An 18,502-nucleotide genomic window follows, 5' to 3' on the forward strand; every position below is an offset into this window, starting at 1 on the left:
GAGACTCAGCGGGAGGGAGGAGGAGCACAGGGGAGTCCAGGCTGCAGGGGCAGGATAGGGGACTGCCCAGGGCTCACGCAGCTGAGAGCAGAGGCCCCTTGCCTTGCACCCCCTGCCCGCTGGTTCCCGAGCCAGCAGGTCTCCAGGGCAGAGTCCCCGCGTGCACCCCTGCCAGCTCCGTCACAGCGGCCCCTCTTGTCTGCCAGGCCAGCGTGACTGTAGGAACCAGCAGGGGTACGTGGCACAGAGGGACAGAGAGGGCAGGGAGCGGAGAAGTCACTGCCACTGGAGTGGGACAGGAGGTGCGCCACCTTCTCCTTCTCGGGTGGAGGCCACCGGGGCTGGCTGGCTGCGGAAGGAAGTGTCTGGAAGCCTGTGAGGGCAGACAGAGTCTGCCTGCGGGGCCTGGGGTCTTTTCGTTCGCAGCGGTCCCAACCCACGTTTGCAGCAAGCTCTCCCCCTGGCCGGCAGGGTTTCAGGACCGGCGCTCGAGGGAGCAGCTGGGCAAACACCCGGGTCCCTTTCCTAAGCCTCACAACGAAAACACGCTACACAAACAGAAAATAGCTCAAAGGCTCACTGCTGTCCGGGGCCTGAGTCTCTGTAAGAAATCATGGTTAGTGGCGCTCGGCGAGAGCTGGAGCCTGTCAACCAGCACACAAACAGCTGCATGCGGCTCCCGTGTGGCAGTGTGAGCGGACACGTGCGCAGTGAGTGTGGCTCCCGTGAACAGTGTGAGCGGACACGTGCGGAGACTTCTGGGCTCACACGGCCCTTTCCTCAACTGTTGTCTGTTCCAGGGAGGCCTTTCATGAGTGCCGAGAAGGAATCTCTCTTCCTTCCAAGAGCACAAGTGGGCACCCCGCCCCCCAGAGCAGCACTGATTTGCAGCTGCCCATCAAACCAGGAGACAGACACTGTCCGCTTCTCAGAGGATCCAGGCGAGCCTTTTGGGGAAGAGTCACTGCTAAGATCACGTGGCCCAGCTCCTGACCCAGCTAACGCCCTCCCGGTCTCGGGTCTAAAACAGAGCCCATAATTTATTTCTCAGGAAAGAGGAGGAGAGGAAGCCCAGAAAGGAGAGGCTTTGGTGTGTCTGGAGAAGGAGAGGCGGGCGGGGGCGGGAGGTGGCCACCCTGACCGGCCCCCAGCGCTGCCCCTGCCCTGGCAGCACAACGGGGGCTGCAAGCCAGGTCCTAGCAAATACCCCCAGAGGCCGAGTACCACACAGGCATCAACACACTCCCATCAGTTGATAAAGTCCGTAAAACAACCTTTAAACAGAACTTTGAGTCTTCTGCCAATTGTTTATTTGAATGGAGGGGAGCGTGTATTTACCAGACACATTGTTTAAGACAGAATAAAAGGGGGGCGCCTGGGTGGCTCAGTCGGTTAAGTGTCCGACTTCAGCTCAGGTCAGGATCTCGTGGTCTGCGAGTTCCAGCCCCGCGTCGGGCTCTGGGCTGATGGCTCAGAGCCTGGAGCCTGCTTCCGATTCTGTGCCTCCCTCTCTCTCTGCCCCTCCCCCATTCATGCTCTGTCTCTCTCTGTCTCAAAAATAAATAAAAACGTTAAAAAAAAAAAATTAAAAAAAAAAAGACAGAATAAAAGGGATGACTTTATAAAACGGCAAAAGGACTTTGGCTTGCGAACTGCTGAAGCTCACCTCAGTTCTGAACCTATTCACACGAAACCCTGCATGCCAGTATCGGTGAGACCAGAGATGACTCAGAGGCCGTGAGGCGCCAGTCCGGAGGCCCCGCACCTCTCTCTCCTGCTTTCTCCTGCTTCCTTCGGGCAGGAGTAGCTCACCACCCCGCCCACCCCCGCTCGCCTGTGGAGCCAAAATCTCTAGCTGACGCTCAGTCGGAAAAGCAAGCATCTGCAGGCCTGGCACCCAGCTGGCTCTGCTTGTCGCAGACCTGAGCCCGTGACGTTGCCTGTTTTCTAAAGTCGCAGCACATTCTACGGAGCGGACAACAATACTCTTTTCTGAATGACCCCGTAAGTGAGACATAAAAATCGGTGGGCACATGATGCAGAGAGGAGAAAAAACAAACCTTCTGACCTGCTGGCAACAGGCGTGTCTAACAAGTTACTGGCTGGTGGGCCACTCTAAATAGAGCAAACACCACCACCCAGCGGCCTCTCAGTGACAGCCACACCTGTGCTCAAATGCCTTGCTCTCCAAAGTCTCCGAGCAGAGCCAGGTCTCCAGTCCCAGCCCTGTAGGCACTCAGCCCCCTTCCGTCTGCCTCAACCTTCCACCCTCCCCAAACGCCCGGGACAGAACTAGAGGGAAACAGAAACATGAACCGCGAGCCTCTGAATCAGTCAGCATTGCTACTTCCTAGCAGTTTGGACAAAATGCTTCACGGCAAAAGTGGTTCAAATCACTTTCTGGCATTCACAAATGAGTCACAGGACCTCCCGCTCTGCCTGACTGTGCGCGTCAAACCCTGGAGACACTGGGGCCACCTGACACAGGGCCCTGTTGGGTTCCACACGCCCATTTGGACTCAAAGGTGAAAGACGGTAAGCACAGAGCCAACAACTTGAGGGTCCAAGACTGCCCAGGATATGAGGGCTCCGATGTGTCCAGGAGGCAAAGCAGCCCTCCAGCTTGTAGGGAAAGAGGCTCCGAGGCCCACGTAGTCTCCGTATGCTGAGGCCTTCGTGGGGGCCCTGGGCAGGTGGCCTGCGGGCACTCCAGTGAGGGCCACGCTCTGTCCACACAGCCCTGTGCCCTCTGGGCACTATGACAGCACCAAGGTGGGTGTCCAAACACTTCTGCTCTCTTTCTTGGGAAACTCACTCAGAAAAGACCGAATCAAAGATCCCCTTAAGCCCGTGGCACTGTATTTTGGAGGGACTACTCTGCACACCAATCCCGCCGTGGCCAACTCAGTAACAGCCACCGTCCCCGCTTCTAACTTAAGCACACAGCCCTGCTGGAGGAGGCGTGCAGTTTTCTGAACAGCAACAGGACCACAGAGAAAGGCTGGGTCATGCAGGAGGCCCGAGACGTGTCATGGGCATGGGCACAGGAGCCCCCACAGCCACCTTCCTCACATCTCTGAGACAGGTTTCACGGGACGACAGACTTGCTTGGTACAAACGTCTGCTCAGTGGGTACAGGTGGGGCTACCTGTGTGGAAGGAATGGAAGGAAGGGGTGGGGACAGTCCAGGGAATGACCCCCATGAATGAGACCACTCTGGAGGATCTAACTGTGTTGACGGAAGGCCAGAGCCAGGCCTGACGGAAGCCTCTCGTCCTCAATGTGGATCCCTACTCTGGGTGAGGTGGGCAAGGCCCCGGGTTGCCCTCTGACGACCATAGCATGACCTAAGAACTCCTGCAGTGAGGGAAGCAGATTCCAGCATGCTAAAGGGAGCAGGCCCAAGGTCTGTGTCGTGCCACTTGTCCCCGCCAGCACCACCGACACCTCCACTGAACACGCTGGCCGCCCAGAGAGCAGCAAAAGGCCACGGTCATGCAGGGTCTCGAGGAGAGAGCAGCCAGTGGTCCCCAGGTCCAACTCCATGCTCCAGGAACTCGCCACAAATGCACCAGGAAGATCCCCTGATCTGTCAGGAGGACTGAGGAAAGGGGGAGGCCGGGAGAGAAGGGACCAGAAACCAAGGACACCTGGATCACAGGCCTGCCGTGGGGCCCAGCAGAGGCCACCCGTGTGTGAACGGAAGGGCTGGGCCCCAGGACTACACACCTGACGCCTCGGCCCTGGGACAGTTCGGCCCAGCCTCCCAGGGGGCAGAAAGCAACGAACAAACAAAAAAGCCATGAACCCATCTCAGAGGGCCTGGGAAGCAGAGAGAAGTGGCTGCCCCTGGAGCTGCTGGGGCAGCAGACAAAACAGGGGCACGCCAGGCACGGGACCTGGAAGCAAAAGATCCCACTCCTAAAAGCCACGGCGAGGATGGAGTCGGTGGTCATGGCTCACAGCTGGAAGGTCAAACTGTAAGATGCAAAATTAGAAGGAAATAGAAATGCCAAGGGGATGAGCAGACTGTAAGACCCAACATTCGAGCACAAGAGACCCAAAAGGGAAAAACAAGATAGAAAAAGAGGAAACCAGAAGCTAATACAGGAAAATTTATCTATTTGAAAAAAACCTTGAGGCTGTGCTTTGAAAGAGCTCACCAAATTCCAGGAACAATCAGAAAATCAGATCAGAACATTTCCAAATCAGAAAAATTCCAAATTCTAAAACTATGGAAAAAAATCTTACAAATCTTCAGTAACACACATATTTTAAAAACCAACAAATCGCAACTGACCCAGAAAAAACATGAGGCAAACCCCAACACCTATTCACGCGGAAAGCTCTCAGCCAGCACGTGGCCCGCAGTGCTCAGAGGGTGCCGCGCAGGATCCTGGAAAGCCAAGGGCGCTGCTGTCACCCAGCACAGCACAGGGTCTATTCGGTGCAGTGAGGCAAGAGCGGAGATGAGGGGCACAGAGACAGGAGAGGAAGAAATAAAACTGTCCTTATTTGCAGATGGCACGACTGTCTACCTAGGAAATCCTCAGGAATGTAGCCCCAAACCTAGAGCTAAAAGGGAGTTCTGCAGGATCAACACACAAAAATAATCACATTTGTTTATACTGACTAGCAAGTGAATGCAGAAAGCAAGACTGCAACATCTCTCTACAACTGCTTCAAAGAAAACGCCAACACAGCACAAACTTCACAAACCTGTAGGAAAGACACAAAGACCTAAGTACGTGGAAACAGTGCCCCTCAAGCTCACAGCGCACACAAGCCCCTTCTACAGAGTGTCCTGAACTGTGAGGGCCCAGGCCAAGGCACACCATGTCCATGGCAGGCGCCTGCAAGGTGGCGAGTGCTGTGAGCAGGGCATCCTGTGTGCAGGCAGGGGGTGGAGCTCCTTCTGGGCCTCGCTGAGAAGCTGGAGGGGACACGGGCCTGGCTTGTGCATGAGACAGTGCGCAAGGGTCCGTGGAGGCAGTAGGAGGCGAGAAGGCCACAGGGCCTGATGTCACAGTGGAGACGTTGGCTTCCGCTCTGGTCTGATTCGTTGACTGCTGTACCCCTTGTTCCCTGGCACATGAATGAATGAACTACCATCTGAGCAGCAGCCTGGGAGCTGCCACCAGACTGTGTCCCAGTGGCCAACAAGCCAAAATGCAACCCAGCAAAGGGGTCTTAGAAGCCCTCTTTGTGCTAAAGCATTTCATTTTTATGTACCACCTGTGGTCAAGTTCCACTCAGCTCCCTGCCTTCACTGCAGACCACAACCACCTTCTCCCGACCAAGGACCCGCTCCCCCACAGACCCTGGCGTGCCCACAGGAAAGGCTGGCTAAAGAGGCAATCCATGAGAGAGCTCATGAGGGCCTGCCAGAGCTCCCACTGTCCAGATGCCACCTTCGCCAAATGACCAGACACAACACGGTCTGTGCTGTGGGGGGAGGGGGGGGAGGGGGGGGAGGGGAGGGGATGGGCACATGTGCTCCATCAGTGTGTGCAGTGCTGTGCGGGCTGCACACAAACAGGACGGGACAGGGGCTGAAATGAACCCGCACTGGTGTGCCGACTGCCTTTCGGCAGGAGCACTGGGGCAACTCCACGGAGAAAAGGCAGTGTCTTCTACGAAGCGTGCTGTGACCTAGTCCCCACATAAACACCAACTAGCCTTGAGTCCTGCTGCACACAGAAATTAGTGTGAGATAGACAATGATCTGAATATAAAAGTAAAAACCATAAGCTACTAGAAAAAAATATGACAATAGTTTCTCCTCTGGGGCAAGCAGAGATTTCTTAGAAAAAAAATAAGTATAAAAGAAAAAAATCTCTAAACTGAAGTTCAATAAAATTTAGAAGTTCTGCTTGTCAAAAGACACCATTAAATATGAAGGCAAGTGACAGTGGGGAGAAAATATTTACAGTACAGGAATCTGACAAAGGACTTGCATCCAAAATATAGAACTTTCGTAACTAGTAACAAGATGAATGGCCCATTAAAAAAAAAAAAGGCAAGAGATTTAGAGACATTTCACAAAAGAAATGAACGGCCAATAAACCCAAGAAGAGGTGCTCGACATCATCGGCAGCAGGAAAGCGCTAAGTACAGCGGCCACGAGACGCACGGCACGTCTGCTGAATAGTTGGCACTGAGGCCGACAGCGTCCGCGGCACCGCAAGGTGGAGAGCCGCCACGCGGGCGCAGGGCAGCCTCTGTGCTCGGCAGGTTCTCTGAAGGCGAAGCAAGTGTCACCCTATGACTTGTCAACTCCACCCCTTGGTATGTTCCCAGGCGCGGTGGAGACGCAGTCCACAAAGAGGCTTGGATGCGAATGTTCACGGTGCTTTCGCTAAAATAACCCAGACAGGAAACTGCCCAAATGTCAGTAAACAGTACAGCATAAAAACGAATTGTGGCACGTCCCCACAACAGATAATAAAAAGATAAGCCGCCGACATACAAAATGCCACGGAGAACTGTTATGGTGAGCGAAAAGCTACACACAAGGGGGCACGCTGTGTGATTCTTCCTGCAGATTCGAGCCCCACGCAGTGCTCTCTGGCCCACATTCTGGGTGGCGGAAACATTCTGTATTTTGACTGGGGTGTTAGGGGTACACAGTTGTCAAAACTCACCAAATTGTTCACCTTATACACAATTTTCACATTGAAATCCTGCATTTCACAGTATATAAATTTCACCTCACTTTTTAAAACCTGAATGAACTATAAAGATTGGCAACAACAGTATGGATGTATCTTAACAACGTTAAGTTTTAAAATATCACACACGGCCTGATACTCCTCGCATAAAAACAACTGAAATTTTTAACGAACTTTTCCAGATTGGCATAAATACCAGAGCTCCGCAGGGGTAGGGTCAGAGCGCGAGCTGGCTCTAGCTCTAGGCGACACAGTCAAGACAGTGACCAGACCACACACGCACGACACATGGTGAGAGCGTATCCTGAACAAGGCTCGTGACTGACTCAGCTCTCTGCTCCTGAAATCCTGAGGTCTACACTTAAAAAGGAGAAGAAATCACAACGGAAGCTAAAAAGTGTACCATGCTATTCAGGACTGAGGGGCACCCACCACGGTCACCACAAGAAAATGAATCGTCTTAAACCTTACATGAGAAAGTGAAAAGAAAGGCTGAAATGTAATGAGCATTAGAAATGAAGCAAACCCAACAAGATCAGAAACTAAACAAATAAAACCAAGGTGCACAGAGAAAAGGCGCCAGGGGCAGCAAAGGCACATCCCCACACCGGAGGGCAGCACAGGCGCACGGCCTGTCTCTGTCCTTTACTAAGGATACCAACACACCTCCTGGAAGACAGAGCATCCCCCGAGCCATCCCCTCGGGCCTGCAGCCCCTGCTGGGGGCTGTGGCTATCCAGGACAGATTGTTCCCTGGTGGCTAACCACTGCCGGGGTCCCCTGGGAAGCAGGCGCAGACAGGTTCTCTGCGGTGGCGGAAGTGGCGGGGTACCCCTGGGGAGGAAGCGCAGGGTCCCCCTGATGAAACCCTGTTACAAGCCCTTTTTTCCACAGACCGCTGACCTCCAGGGGCCAGGGACTCAAGCCCCAGGCCTGATGCACAATATGTGCCTAAGGCTACCTTCTTTAAAAGCCAGACTTTTTGTTTGCTAATCTTACTCCACCCTCAGCCAGGAACTGTGGGGCCCTTCTGTGCCTCCAGGCCCTTGGCTAGGACAGCAAGGTGGTCATGCAAATTCCACCACAAAGCTCACCGAAATTTACTGCCCTGATTTCTTCCAACTAAACCCTGAGAACAAGTCAAATCTCTGGAGTCAGGGCAAGTCTTCTTGGTGAGACTTCAGCATCACCATCTTCTCAGAAGCCCACGCCCAGAACGGAGACATTGTGATGCCCAATCTGGGGGCTTCCTGCTCCTGGAAGCAGGGACCTTGTGGATCTGAGCCCTCACCTGCCTCCCTGCCTACAGTTTCTGGGAGTGATGGGGCCAGGCGTCCAACCTGCTCTTCCTCTCCCTGCCCACTGCGGAAGGGCACTTTCAGGGACCTGGTTCTCTGCCCTGCCCTCTGCCAGCTCAGTGGTGGCTATGCTGACTTCCATCAGCAAGTTTATTCAGTGCCTCCCTGGTCTGCAGTCCTCACTGTTCTAAATCGGGCTCCACCTTGTCCAACTTGGCCTTCCTACGTTTTCTTTCCTACTCTCCAGTGAACAGAGAGAAAGCTGCACAGGATATCAGAGAGGAGAGGGCATCTTCAGCCCTCCTCTCTCCTTCTCCCGAGTCCTGCTGGCCTTGTCCATGTGGAGCCTGCACACCGAGAGAGCTTCCAGAATCCTGCCAGTGATTCTGGAACACATACACAGCAACGCATCCATGGCCATTCGAGAGAACACGTTGTCACTGTCCAGTATTTCACAAAGAGCAGCCCTAAAGGAGAACAAGAAAATCACCACCTCCCTTCACCCAAAGGCCATAAGCAGCACACTGTGGACCATGGTGGGTGTGACTGTCTTTAGTGGAAACTGTCTTTGTTTAGGAAAATGTTGGACAGACCATCTGAGAGTGAAAACAGGTCCCAGGGCACGGTCTGGAAGGAGATGATGGAATGAAAGGGAGTTTTAGTCTAAGAAAAAGGAACCACAGCCCTGGGGCTTGTCTTCGAGAGCAGGGCTGTCTGTCAGGCAAACTTCTCCCCAAATCTCCCCCCACCCCACTCCCACCCCGTGTTCCTGGTAATGAAGGGAAAGGTTGAGCCAGTATGAGAAGAAAAGTAGGTTTGTAGGTGGATTAATTCAGCACGAGCAGAAATTCCCACACACAGCTGACCTTGCTCAACACAACCCCCTAAGGAATGCCCAGAGGAGGTGGGTACCCTGCGTCCTGAGACCCAGAGGGGCCCAAGGGGAGACTGCATGCAGACAGACATTCTAAAGGTGTGTTTTCAGGTAATTAAAGAGAGGGGCGTCTGGGCGGCTCAGTCAGTTGAGCGTCCGACTTGTGATCTCGGCTCAGGTCATGATCTCACCGTTTGTGGGATCAAGCCCCGCATCGGGTTCTGCGCTAACAGCCTGGAGCCTGCTTGGGATTTTCTCTCCTTCTCTGCCCCTCCCCTGCTTACATGTATGCTCTCTCGTTCTCTCTCTCTCTCTCTCTCAAAAAAAAAAAAAAAATTATAAAAAATAAGCTAATTAAAGAGAAAATCCATGGTTGAAATACACACTGTTCAGTGATGCTTCTTCACCTATTGTAATCATTTGTCATGTTACTGAAAATGTTTTTTAACGTAGTAATGCCCATGTACAGACTGCACACAAATCATTTTCAGAATTTCTGAGATCCCTACAAGTGAAATCTAGGAGTGGAGGGCATGAGCATTTTTTAAGTTCTTGATACAAAATGCAAAATTATGCTGCCGACGCCCCCAATTCACACTTTGCAAATACTGAATATATGCACCTCAGAAAACCCTGTTAACTTGGTTTTTAAAGCTCGTATCTCACAAATGTCACTTGTGTTTCCTTGGTCACAAGTGATAAAAAGGTTGTGAGAGTTCAGCTGCAGTCTGACTGCTCCCGTCCTTCCTGATGAACTTTTCCTCCTTATAACTTGTGTGACCTCTGTCTCCCTAAGGTTGTTCATCCTTTAAGTGTTTATCCACATTGTCCCAGTTTATCTTCAGTTTTATTTATGCGATTCTCTGCTGTGTAATTCTGTATTTTTATGCCATCCTATTTATCAAAAATTAATTAACTCATTATGTGCTCTTGCAATTTAACAGCAAGAGCCCATGAACCTTAACTTTTAAGTCTGATCATTATATATTAGAATAATGATTTTCAAGAGCCACACTAAAATATAAGGTCATTTAATTATTCAACCACTACATATATACACATTTTAAGTAAAACAAAAGAGTTACTTACCGAATCCAAAAAGCAAAGGTAAGACCCCGAGCTCTGTGCTATTGCTTGATTTTTAGAATATCCGACTGTTTTAAAAAAGAAAAAGAAAAGGTCTTTTATAATTCAATTTCTGATGGTATTTTCTTTCCTGAACTTAGAGTAACACATACTACTAGGAAGCTCAAAACATGGTACCCCAGCAGGTAAAATCCAATCGTCTTTAGACAGAGTGAGAGGGAAGGGAAGGGAAAACCGTGTCCCATCTTTAGGGATGGAGACACAGTCAGTGTTACGTTGGGACGCAAAGAGCCCACCCAGACCCAGTGTGTTAAGGAGGGACTGCTCCCTGGAGGAAAACAAATTCAGCAACCATTCAGAGTATAACGAAGCTAACCCTGGGGAAGATTTCCAAAAAATCAAAACGTCACTGAATGGAAATGTCTGTGTAGGTGCGAAGCAGTGACACGCGTGTGATCGGCTGTTAAGCACTCGCCGAACGGGATGCTTTATCAGTACTTAGCTGAATGTATCTCTCAGTGATGGTTCCAGTCACTGCCAGCGTTTACTATGCCTGCACATGCACACACCTAGGGGCTTCCCTGCTAGGTGCAGACCCCATGTTCACAAGGTGTGACCGTCCTCAGATCCCTGACGTAGAACGGAAAAGCTGAGAGCACACCACGCTGAGAACGGACATCCCTGGGCTGCCCATGCACGCGGGTGATGTTCACACAGCGCACGAGGATGGCAAATTCATCCAGAATCGGGAGGCCACCTTGGGAAGAGGGCAGGACCAGAAGGGAGATGGGGGTCTCTCAGGGGGGGTGATGTTGGCTCCTCCTCCAGGTGCCAGTGACACGGTGCTGGCAGTTTGTGAAAATTAACTGAACTGGACAATTACGATAAGTGCACTTTTCTTACGGGTGTTATGTTTTGTTCTGTTTTGTTTTAAGCTTGTTTTTTGAGAGAGAGAGAGACAGAGCATGAGCAGGGGAGTGACAGAGAGAGAGAGGGAGGCACAGAATCTGAAACAGGCTCCAGGCTCCGAGCTGTCAGCACAGAGCCCCACGTGGGGCTCGAAGTCACAGACCATAAGATCATGACCTGAGCTAAAGTCGGACGCTAAACTGAGCCACTCAGGGGCCCCCTCTTTTTTTTTTTTTTTTTATAGTGTTTATTTTATTTTTGAGGAGGGGTGGGTAGGGACAGAGAGAGAGAATCCCAGGCAGGCTCCACGCTGTCACAGAGCTTGATGTGAACCCACGAACTGTGAGATCATAACCTGAGCTGAAGACAGATGCTGAACCGATTGAGCCCCGCAGCTGTCCTGGATGTTATGTTTTAATAGATGTTTTAAAAAGTCTTTGGCTTCAAAGTGATTACGACTTACAACTGGGTTGGAAAAAGTGGCTGCGTGCCCACTGAGCCATGCTGGGGTAGCGCCAGGAGAAAGAGCAGAAGCCACAGCCTGCCACGGTGTGGGGAGCACCGGGCTGTCCGCAGCAGGTTGGAAGGCAGGCCTGGCCAGTAAGGAGCGTCAGCAAATTGAGCTGAGACAGCTGAGTCCGGACGGAGGGCAGGGCAGGTTATGGGAGGATTTAGAGGGGCCGAAGGGGCCTCAGGGGCACAGATACACGCTCCACAGAAAAGAGGCTGCCAACACCTGAGTCGAGTTAACCATCCGGTTACAGATTTCGTGCCACGGAGGAAAGTCGCACGAAGTGAAACAGATGTGTGCGGAGGTAAAATAAATCCCTTCAAATAATCAGGCTCAGGCGACGTGACCAGGTTCCTTGGCACCAGGGACACAGCAGCGCACTTGCCTCAGGCCACATTAGAGCTCTGGGTTTTCTGTGCTGAGGACAGCACCTCTCCAAGGAGGGGGGGAGAAGGCAGCTGCTCAGTTGGGGGTTTGAGCAAATTCGAGCTCCAGGAAGTCTCCCTGCACCGGTGCCCTGGTGCAGGCTGTTTCCACGCAAGGTGGCAGCTCAATCTTAGCATGAATCCTAGAGCTTAGCCAACGCCAACCGGTTGGCAGACCGGTCCCAGATCTCAAAGAGCCACAGGTGTAATAAGCAGAGAAGAAGGGCACAAGGGGGGCCCCTGGCAGCCGCATCGGCAGCTGCAGAAAGCGCCATCATCACCGTCAAGCACAGCAAACCCAGGGAAAGGCCTCACGCGGTCGAAACCCAAGAGCCGTATGAAGAAGATGAAAATGGGAAGGGACGGCCCACAGTCACATTTAAACTAGCAGGAGTTCTGTTTAAAAAGCTGCTCAGTAGAGTCAGGTTTCAGAAGGGGTACAAATCAAACCCCAGAATTTGGATAATGGAGGAAAATGTCTCACTAAGGAAGCTGGAAGTTCCTCACAATGAGTCCTATGTTTGGCAAAGACAAGGAATTTGCTTTAATATTACTGCCTTGAAGAATGTCAAATGTTTGTGCCAGGGCCTGCTGTCTGAGGGGCTGTCACAAAGGGACGCAGCTGGTTGTCATGGTCACAGCAGGAAAAAAACGCAGCCCTGGCGGGATTGGTGTCCTCACTCTTGGGGAGGGCGGAACTGTGCTGTACTTTCATTTGAGTAAGTGACCGCATTGTTAAGAAATGTTTTGCTCTGTTATGATATGAAATAATAAGTGAATCTTAATCCAATTTAAATAACTCAGCACTCCTGAAAAAAGAAACACTTTGGATTTATGCTCTCCAATAGTCAATGTAACTTTTCCTGCTTAAGAAAATACCATTATAGGAAGATCTGCCCTTTCAGATCTAATCAAATTAACTCCATCCCACACTCGTGTGTTACGGCCCCCATGACTCTGCCTTGCCCGTCTCCAAAGTGACAGCAGATTGCCTCCACTTCTTCACACTATTACAACTGATTTTTCTTAATTGACAAAATACATACAAATGTGACACGACTCAAGTTATATCTAATCTGTGGAAATATTTTATGAAAAACAAAACTTGTTTCTAAGATGGAGGTCAGAGAAGCAATCACACCAGCCACCAAAATGCCTTCAACTTATTTTATCAACTATGGAAGATACAAAACATCTTAGTAAAAGACGATTTGGAAAGGATGTTCAGACTAGTTTCAAAATCCACAATTCGTTTACACACATTTCAGATGCAAGTTGAAACAGATGTTCTACAGTAACTGATTTTTTAAAGTTTTCTATCTCAAACAAACTAAAGACAATGCGAGTAAGAAATCATTTGGGGAAAAAACCAGAACGTCTTCTGGAGGCATGAGATCATGGGGAGGATCAGGATGACAAGAATGGGGCAGGTCCTGGCCCCAGTCACTGAGCCCCACTGAGAACTCAGCAGCCTCCCCCTTGAGCCCCCTCGCTTCCCGACACTCCGTCCCCACTGCCCACCTTCTCCCGCTGCCGCCTTCTACAGGCCCTTTCCACCGAGGAAAAGGAATCGTATTTTATGTCCGTTATCCAGAACCTCCACTCTTTCGACCCCTCTGCTGATGCAAGTAAGGGTGATGATCTGCTTCCTGCTGGCATGAGGATTATATCCGTGTAAGAATTCAACAGAGAAATGGCAGGAAGGCCCTTCCTACTTCCCAAGGGAGCGCTAATGATTATGATAAAAAGAAACTAGCGAAGGTGTTTAAGAAGAAATTTACCTGCAGTGGTACTGTAATTGAGCATCCAGAACATGGAGAAGTAATTCAGCTACAGGGTGACCAGTGTAAGAACATATGCCAGTTCCTTGTAGAGATTGGACTGGCTAAGGACGACCAGCTGAAGGTTCATGGGTTTTAAGTGCTTTTGGCTCACTGAAGCTGAAGTGAGGATTTCCTTGCAATGAGAAGTTCCCTTCTGTCCCTTGTCACAAGTTTAAAAACCTCACAGCTTGTATAATGTAACCATTTGGGGTCTGCTTTTAACTTGGACTAGTGTAACTCCTTCATGTAATAAACTGAAAAGTGCAAAAAAAAAAAAAAAAAAAAAAAGAATGGGGCAGGTCCTGACACTCCTCTAGCACCTATGTCTTCTCAACAATGGGACAGGCACCTGCTGCCTGCAAAGGAAACTGAGGCACAGAGAGGTGAAGTGGGGGGGGGGGGGCACCTGGCTGCCTCCTGCCCAGTCTTCTGCCCCAGAAGGCAGGGCCACCTAGAGGCAGTGCCAAAGACTGGTCTTTCCATATGAACTTTATAAAATAGCAGGAGAAAAAGTTTTCTTTTAAGTGACCAATTTTAATGACCATTTGTGGTTTTAAATTTTTTCTAAAGTGTTTACACTTTCCTGCTCTCCAAAGTAGGGTATGGGATGCTGTTTGTGAGGGATGTGGTGCAGGGTCAGGGGCACTTTTTGGGAGAGAAGTATCTGTTTCATTCTGTGAACTCAACCTCTTAACTCACCTCTGTGAACATCCACCCTCTCCTTGGCCCGGAAACACAAAGACAAAGACACAGTGCAGGCAGGACGCTGCAGAAGGGGAAGGCAAGGGGAATCGGAGGCTATGCGTTGAAGCAGCACACTGTTTTGCAGACAGCCAGTGTTCAGAGAGGTTAGCTCTGTTCGAGGGTGGACCCTGCGAGCTCCGGGGGAGACAGCTTGGGTTCAGGGCCCCTCTGTGAACTTGGAGTAAACCAGCAAGTCCAGCAAGGATCAGCACACCTGCCCCAGAAGACCAGGAGAGCTCTGTGAGGTCATGCCAGGGGCACACACGTGAGGGTCAGGAGTGAGACCAGGGGAGACCAGGGCAGCCTCCTGACCACCAAAACTGGCAGACCGAGCAGAGAGAGGAAATAGGACAGGAAGGGGCTTCGAGGGCAAGAAGCATCCGGGAAGAGTGGACGTCCCTCCCACTCACACCTCTCCTGCTCACACCTTGCCACGCTGAAACACAAACCCTACCCTGCACCCTGACTACCTGTCCACCCTGAAAGGAAAGTCACATGCCAGTCTGAACAGAACTAGTAACAGAGCCAACACTTCTCTGGCCCTACAGGAGGGGATCCAGAGGGATCCCAAACTTTCACCCTGCCCACCCCTGAAATATGAGGAGAGCTGCAAGGTTCCCTGAGGACCGCCCATGAGGGAGAGGGGCTGGCGCCACCCTACTCCTGAGGTTAATTCTCAACTGTGGATGCACCCCAGCCTCTCTCAGGAAGTGTCCACAAGTGTCCACAATCCCAGTGCAGAGGCTGCACCCAAACCAATCACTTGAGAAGATCTTAGGGTAGGACTCAGGCATCAGGGCTCCCAAAACTCCGCAGGTGCTTCTCACATGTAACCAAAGCTGAGGCCCACTATTTAAAGAAGGACACACTCCTAAAACCTTCAGCGGCCTGTCCTCCAGCTTCAGCCTCATCATCTGGACCTCCTCTTCCAACCCAGCAGTGTATGCAGACATGCTATTTTCAAGTCTTACACAAAAACTTTAAAGTGAAGCTAAAGGAAGCCCAATATATTACAATTAAAGCTAAGAATGTAAAGCTAATCATTCAGTATAAAAGCAGAGGGTGAATGAAAAGCAATGATACCTTGACCCAGCATTATAAATTTCAAACTCAAAACGTAAAGACAAAAATCTTAAAAACTTTCAGAAAAGATACCTTTAAAGAGTCAGACTGTCATAAGATTTCTTATCAAAACCAGAGGACACCAGAAGATAATGAGGCAATCCTTCAAAATTCTAAGGGAAATTATTTTGTATGTAGAATTCTATACCCAGCCAAACTGTCAGTTGAGCCTAAGTACAAAATGAAGACATTTTCAGACATGTAAAAACTCTAAACATTTTACCATCTACACACCAGATATGGAAAATTTACTTTAAGGACTACTCTAGCAACACTAAATAACACTTATAAGACAAAAATTAAATAAAAGAAAAAGAGAAGCAAGGAAACCAAACAATGGCAAGTGTAGAAAGCAGAAGAGAACAAGACAGAATGTTTTTACAGGCTCCACAGACCCTAACACCTGGGAGCCCCCAGGGCCCGGCATGGAGTCAGCCAGGTCTGAGTCTGAGCCAGCACAAGGTCTGCGGTGAACGATAGTCACTCACCTGTTATACTGCAAGTGCTGTCTTTACAAGGTCTAAAGTGTCGGCATCAACTTATTATTAAAGCACGTAAAATAAAAAGTTATAGAACAGAATGTGAAGATTACACACCCTGAAAATATGACTATATTATAACAAACAAACTCCCTGAGGGGGGAACACAGGAAGTGTGGTGAGGAGCACTTCAGCAGCTGAACGTTTCCTCTTTCACAGTGAGCACTAACTCACACATGTGGGTCAAACAAATCAAATAAGAACCAAAAAACACTGGTTGCTTCCAGGGTGTGGGGCTTCTAGGTTTCACTGTAAACCTTTCTGTATGCCTGAATTTCTTTTTATCAATGCCAGTATTAAAAAAAATGTGTTATTCCTCAAAGCAGACATTTGTGAGAATGAATAAATGCTTTTTTTCTGTCATGTACATTCAGGCTGGAGGGCTAGTTCATATGGAAGGTTGAGACAAAGGTTGTTGTGCTATACATGATTACTGCTTGCACAAATGCTCTACCAGCAAGTCCAAGGCCTTCTGCTCTTATCCCTAAGCCAGTCACCAAACAAGCACCAAAGAGCTACAGACCAATTTTCCATATGTCTACAGATGCAAAAATCCTAAAGAAACCTGAATAATTATATTGTATAAAAACAGTATCATGTCATTGCAGGTTTGTTCTGGTACTGTTCATTATTAAGAGAAATACTAACACACTGTAATAAATATGTTAGGAGAAAAAAAAAAAGCAATCACCTTAACAGATACCAAAGGGACATTTAATAAAATTCTATACTGATCCCTAGTTTTCTGAACGCTTACTAAGTTAGGAATCACAAGTTAACTTGAGAAAGGTATCTGTCAGAAAGCAACAATAAATATGATACTTAACACGGAAACACTAACACTCCCACTAAGTCAGGAACAATACAAGGGTTCAGTAATGTGGCCGCACATTGTTCTTCCTGACTTCTTATCCCAAGAGAAAAATATGAACAGTGAAGTATAAATTAGAACAACAAAACGAAAGAATAACATTTATTCAGGATTAGATCGCCTAAATGGAAAATCAGAGATATTGTAAAAAACTAAGTTGGATAAGATAGTGCACCAACAAACTGGTAGTCTACCCCACCCACCTAATCCCAGCACTAGAAGTGCCTTAGAAACAAAAGAAAATTGTAAGACTCCTTCCTCTACAGGAGACAGAAGGAGGCTGTACCCTGGCAGGGGAGGAAACCCAAATACCACAGTCCAGGGACTTAGTTAAGAAGAACTTCTGGGTTCTTCTGTTCAGGCGAAGCTGACCGCTTGGGTGAGCTGACTGGCCATCCCTCCCTCATCACCATGAAGCCAAAGAACAGCAGGCTCAGGAGGCACCAGCAGGGCGAGGAGAGGCTGTTCCCACTAATGCACAAGACCAGCAGTCTCAGGCCTTCCCCTTCCCTTCTCCCCATCCACTCTGCAAAGGGGAAGCAATTGCATGGGACAAAGGAAGACAGAAAGGTAGAAAGAAGGGAGCAAGGCAAGAGAGGGAGGAAGCAGATAGAAGCCGTACAGGATGGTTACCTGAGGGCAAGGTCACCTGTATGGGAGGCGAGCTGGGGGCAGCACACAAGGACTAAAGAAAGGTCCTGCATCTTGTGATGAGATGTCCTCATCACAGGGTCCACCAGCCCCCGCACAAGTGCCAGACGAGGACACACAAATGGTAAGGAACTCATCACCAGCAGACCGCCACTGCAAGAAGTGTAGTCTTTCGGGCAGAAGGAAAATGACAGCAAATGGAAATGTGGGTCTGGAAGTGAAAGAGCAGCGCAAATGGTGACCGTATGGGTAAAAACGTGATTCTCTTTCTTACTACGTATGTCTCATAACAGTTAACGCCAGTGTCCTGTGCGGTTTACAATACAGGCAAGTAAAACGCAGGACAAGGTAGCATAAAGAGCAGAGAGGAGAAACGTGTGAATACTGTTGTAAGGTTCTTATGTTACACGTGTAGATGGACCTTTGAAAAGCTGATCTTGGTAAACTGAAGATGTATATATACTAAAACCCTAAATCAACCCCTAAAACAGCAAACTAAATTATAGCTACTAAGCCAACAGAAGATAAAATAGAACCAAGAATTTTGATTGGAGTCCGGCTCCGGGCATGACAGCATGCAGAGCCCCATGGATTGCCTAAAATAGAAGCCCGTGAACATCACGAGGAACCAACTGCCATTCAGTCTCTGGAAGTGGGGATTGAAGAAATATTTACCGAAGAAGATGACCGAGACTCAGTAAGAACATTGAGGGTCTGTGGTACTTGAACCAAGACCTGCTCCACCCCGCCCTCCCCAAAGAGGAAATCCCACCTAGACAGACACTCAGGTTCCCCTTCCCCTTGCCAACATACAGAAATCCTGGGGGCTGCAGGACATCGGCACTCGTCACCCTGACTGCAGGCTCCTGTTGCTGTGGCTGAGTCCCCAACAGTGGAGAAGTAGGGCTCCTTCTCCCGCCACCCCCAACTCCCAACCTGGGACAGGTTGGCTCCTGCCCCTGCTCCATTTGCAACAGA

The 18,502-nt window shown here is 49.7% G+C and overlaps 1 protein-coding gene and 1 pseudogene across 8 annotated transcripts in view; one reads left to right on the forward strand and one right to left on the reverse strand.

The window, feature by feature from the left end:
- The window catches only part of B3GNTL1 (UDP-GlcNAc:betaGal beta-1,3-N-acetylglucosaminyltransferase like 1), a 93,703-nt gene that overhangs the window by 67,531 nt on the left and 7,670 nt on the right, over positions 1–18,502 (reverse strand). For 5 of the 8 annotated variants that reach the window (XR_006211378.1, XM_042967312.1, XM_042967306.1 and 2 more), the window contains exon 4: positions 9,933–9,997. Coding sequence is in view for 4 of the 8 variants with exons in the window: in XM_042967312.1 (XP_042823246.1) it covers positions 9,933–9,997 (65 nt within the window). In the remaining 4 variants the exon portion in view is untranslated. Of the gene's footprint in view, positions 1–8,172; positions 8,467–9,932; positions 9,998–15,951; positions 16,313–18,502 lie in introns of those variants that run through there. The other 3 variants (XM_042967309.1, XM_042967311.1, XM_042967310.1) reach the window with 3 other exon arrangements.
- Positions 12,414–13,862, forward strand: LOC102948488 (annotated as a pseudogene).

Source organism: Panthera tigris, chromosome E1 (genome assembly GCF_018350195.1).
Source record: "Panthera tigris isolate Pti1 chromosome E1, P.tigris_Pti1_mat1.1, whole genome shotgun sequence".
NCBI classification, from domain to species: Eukaryota; Metazoa; Chordata; class Mammalia; order Carnivora; family Felidae; genus Panthera; species Panthera tigris.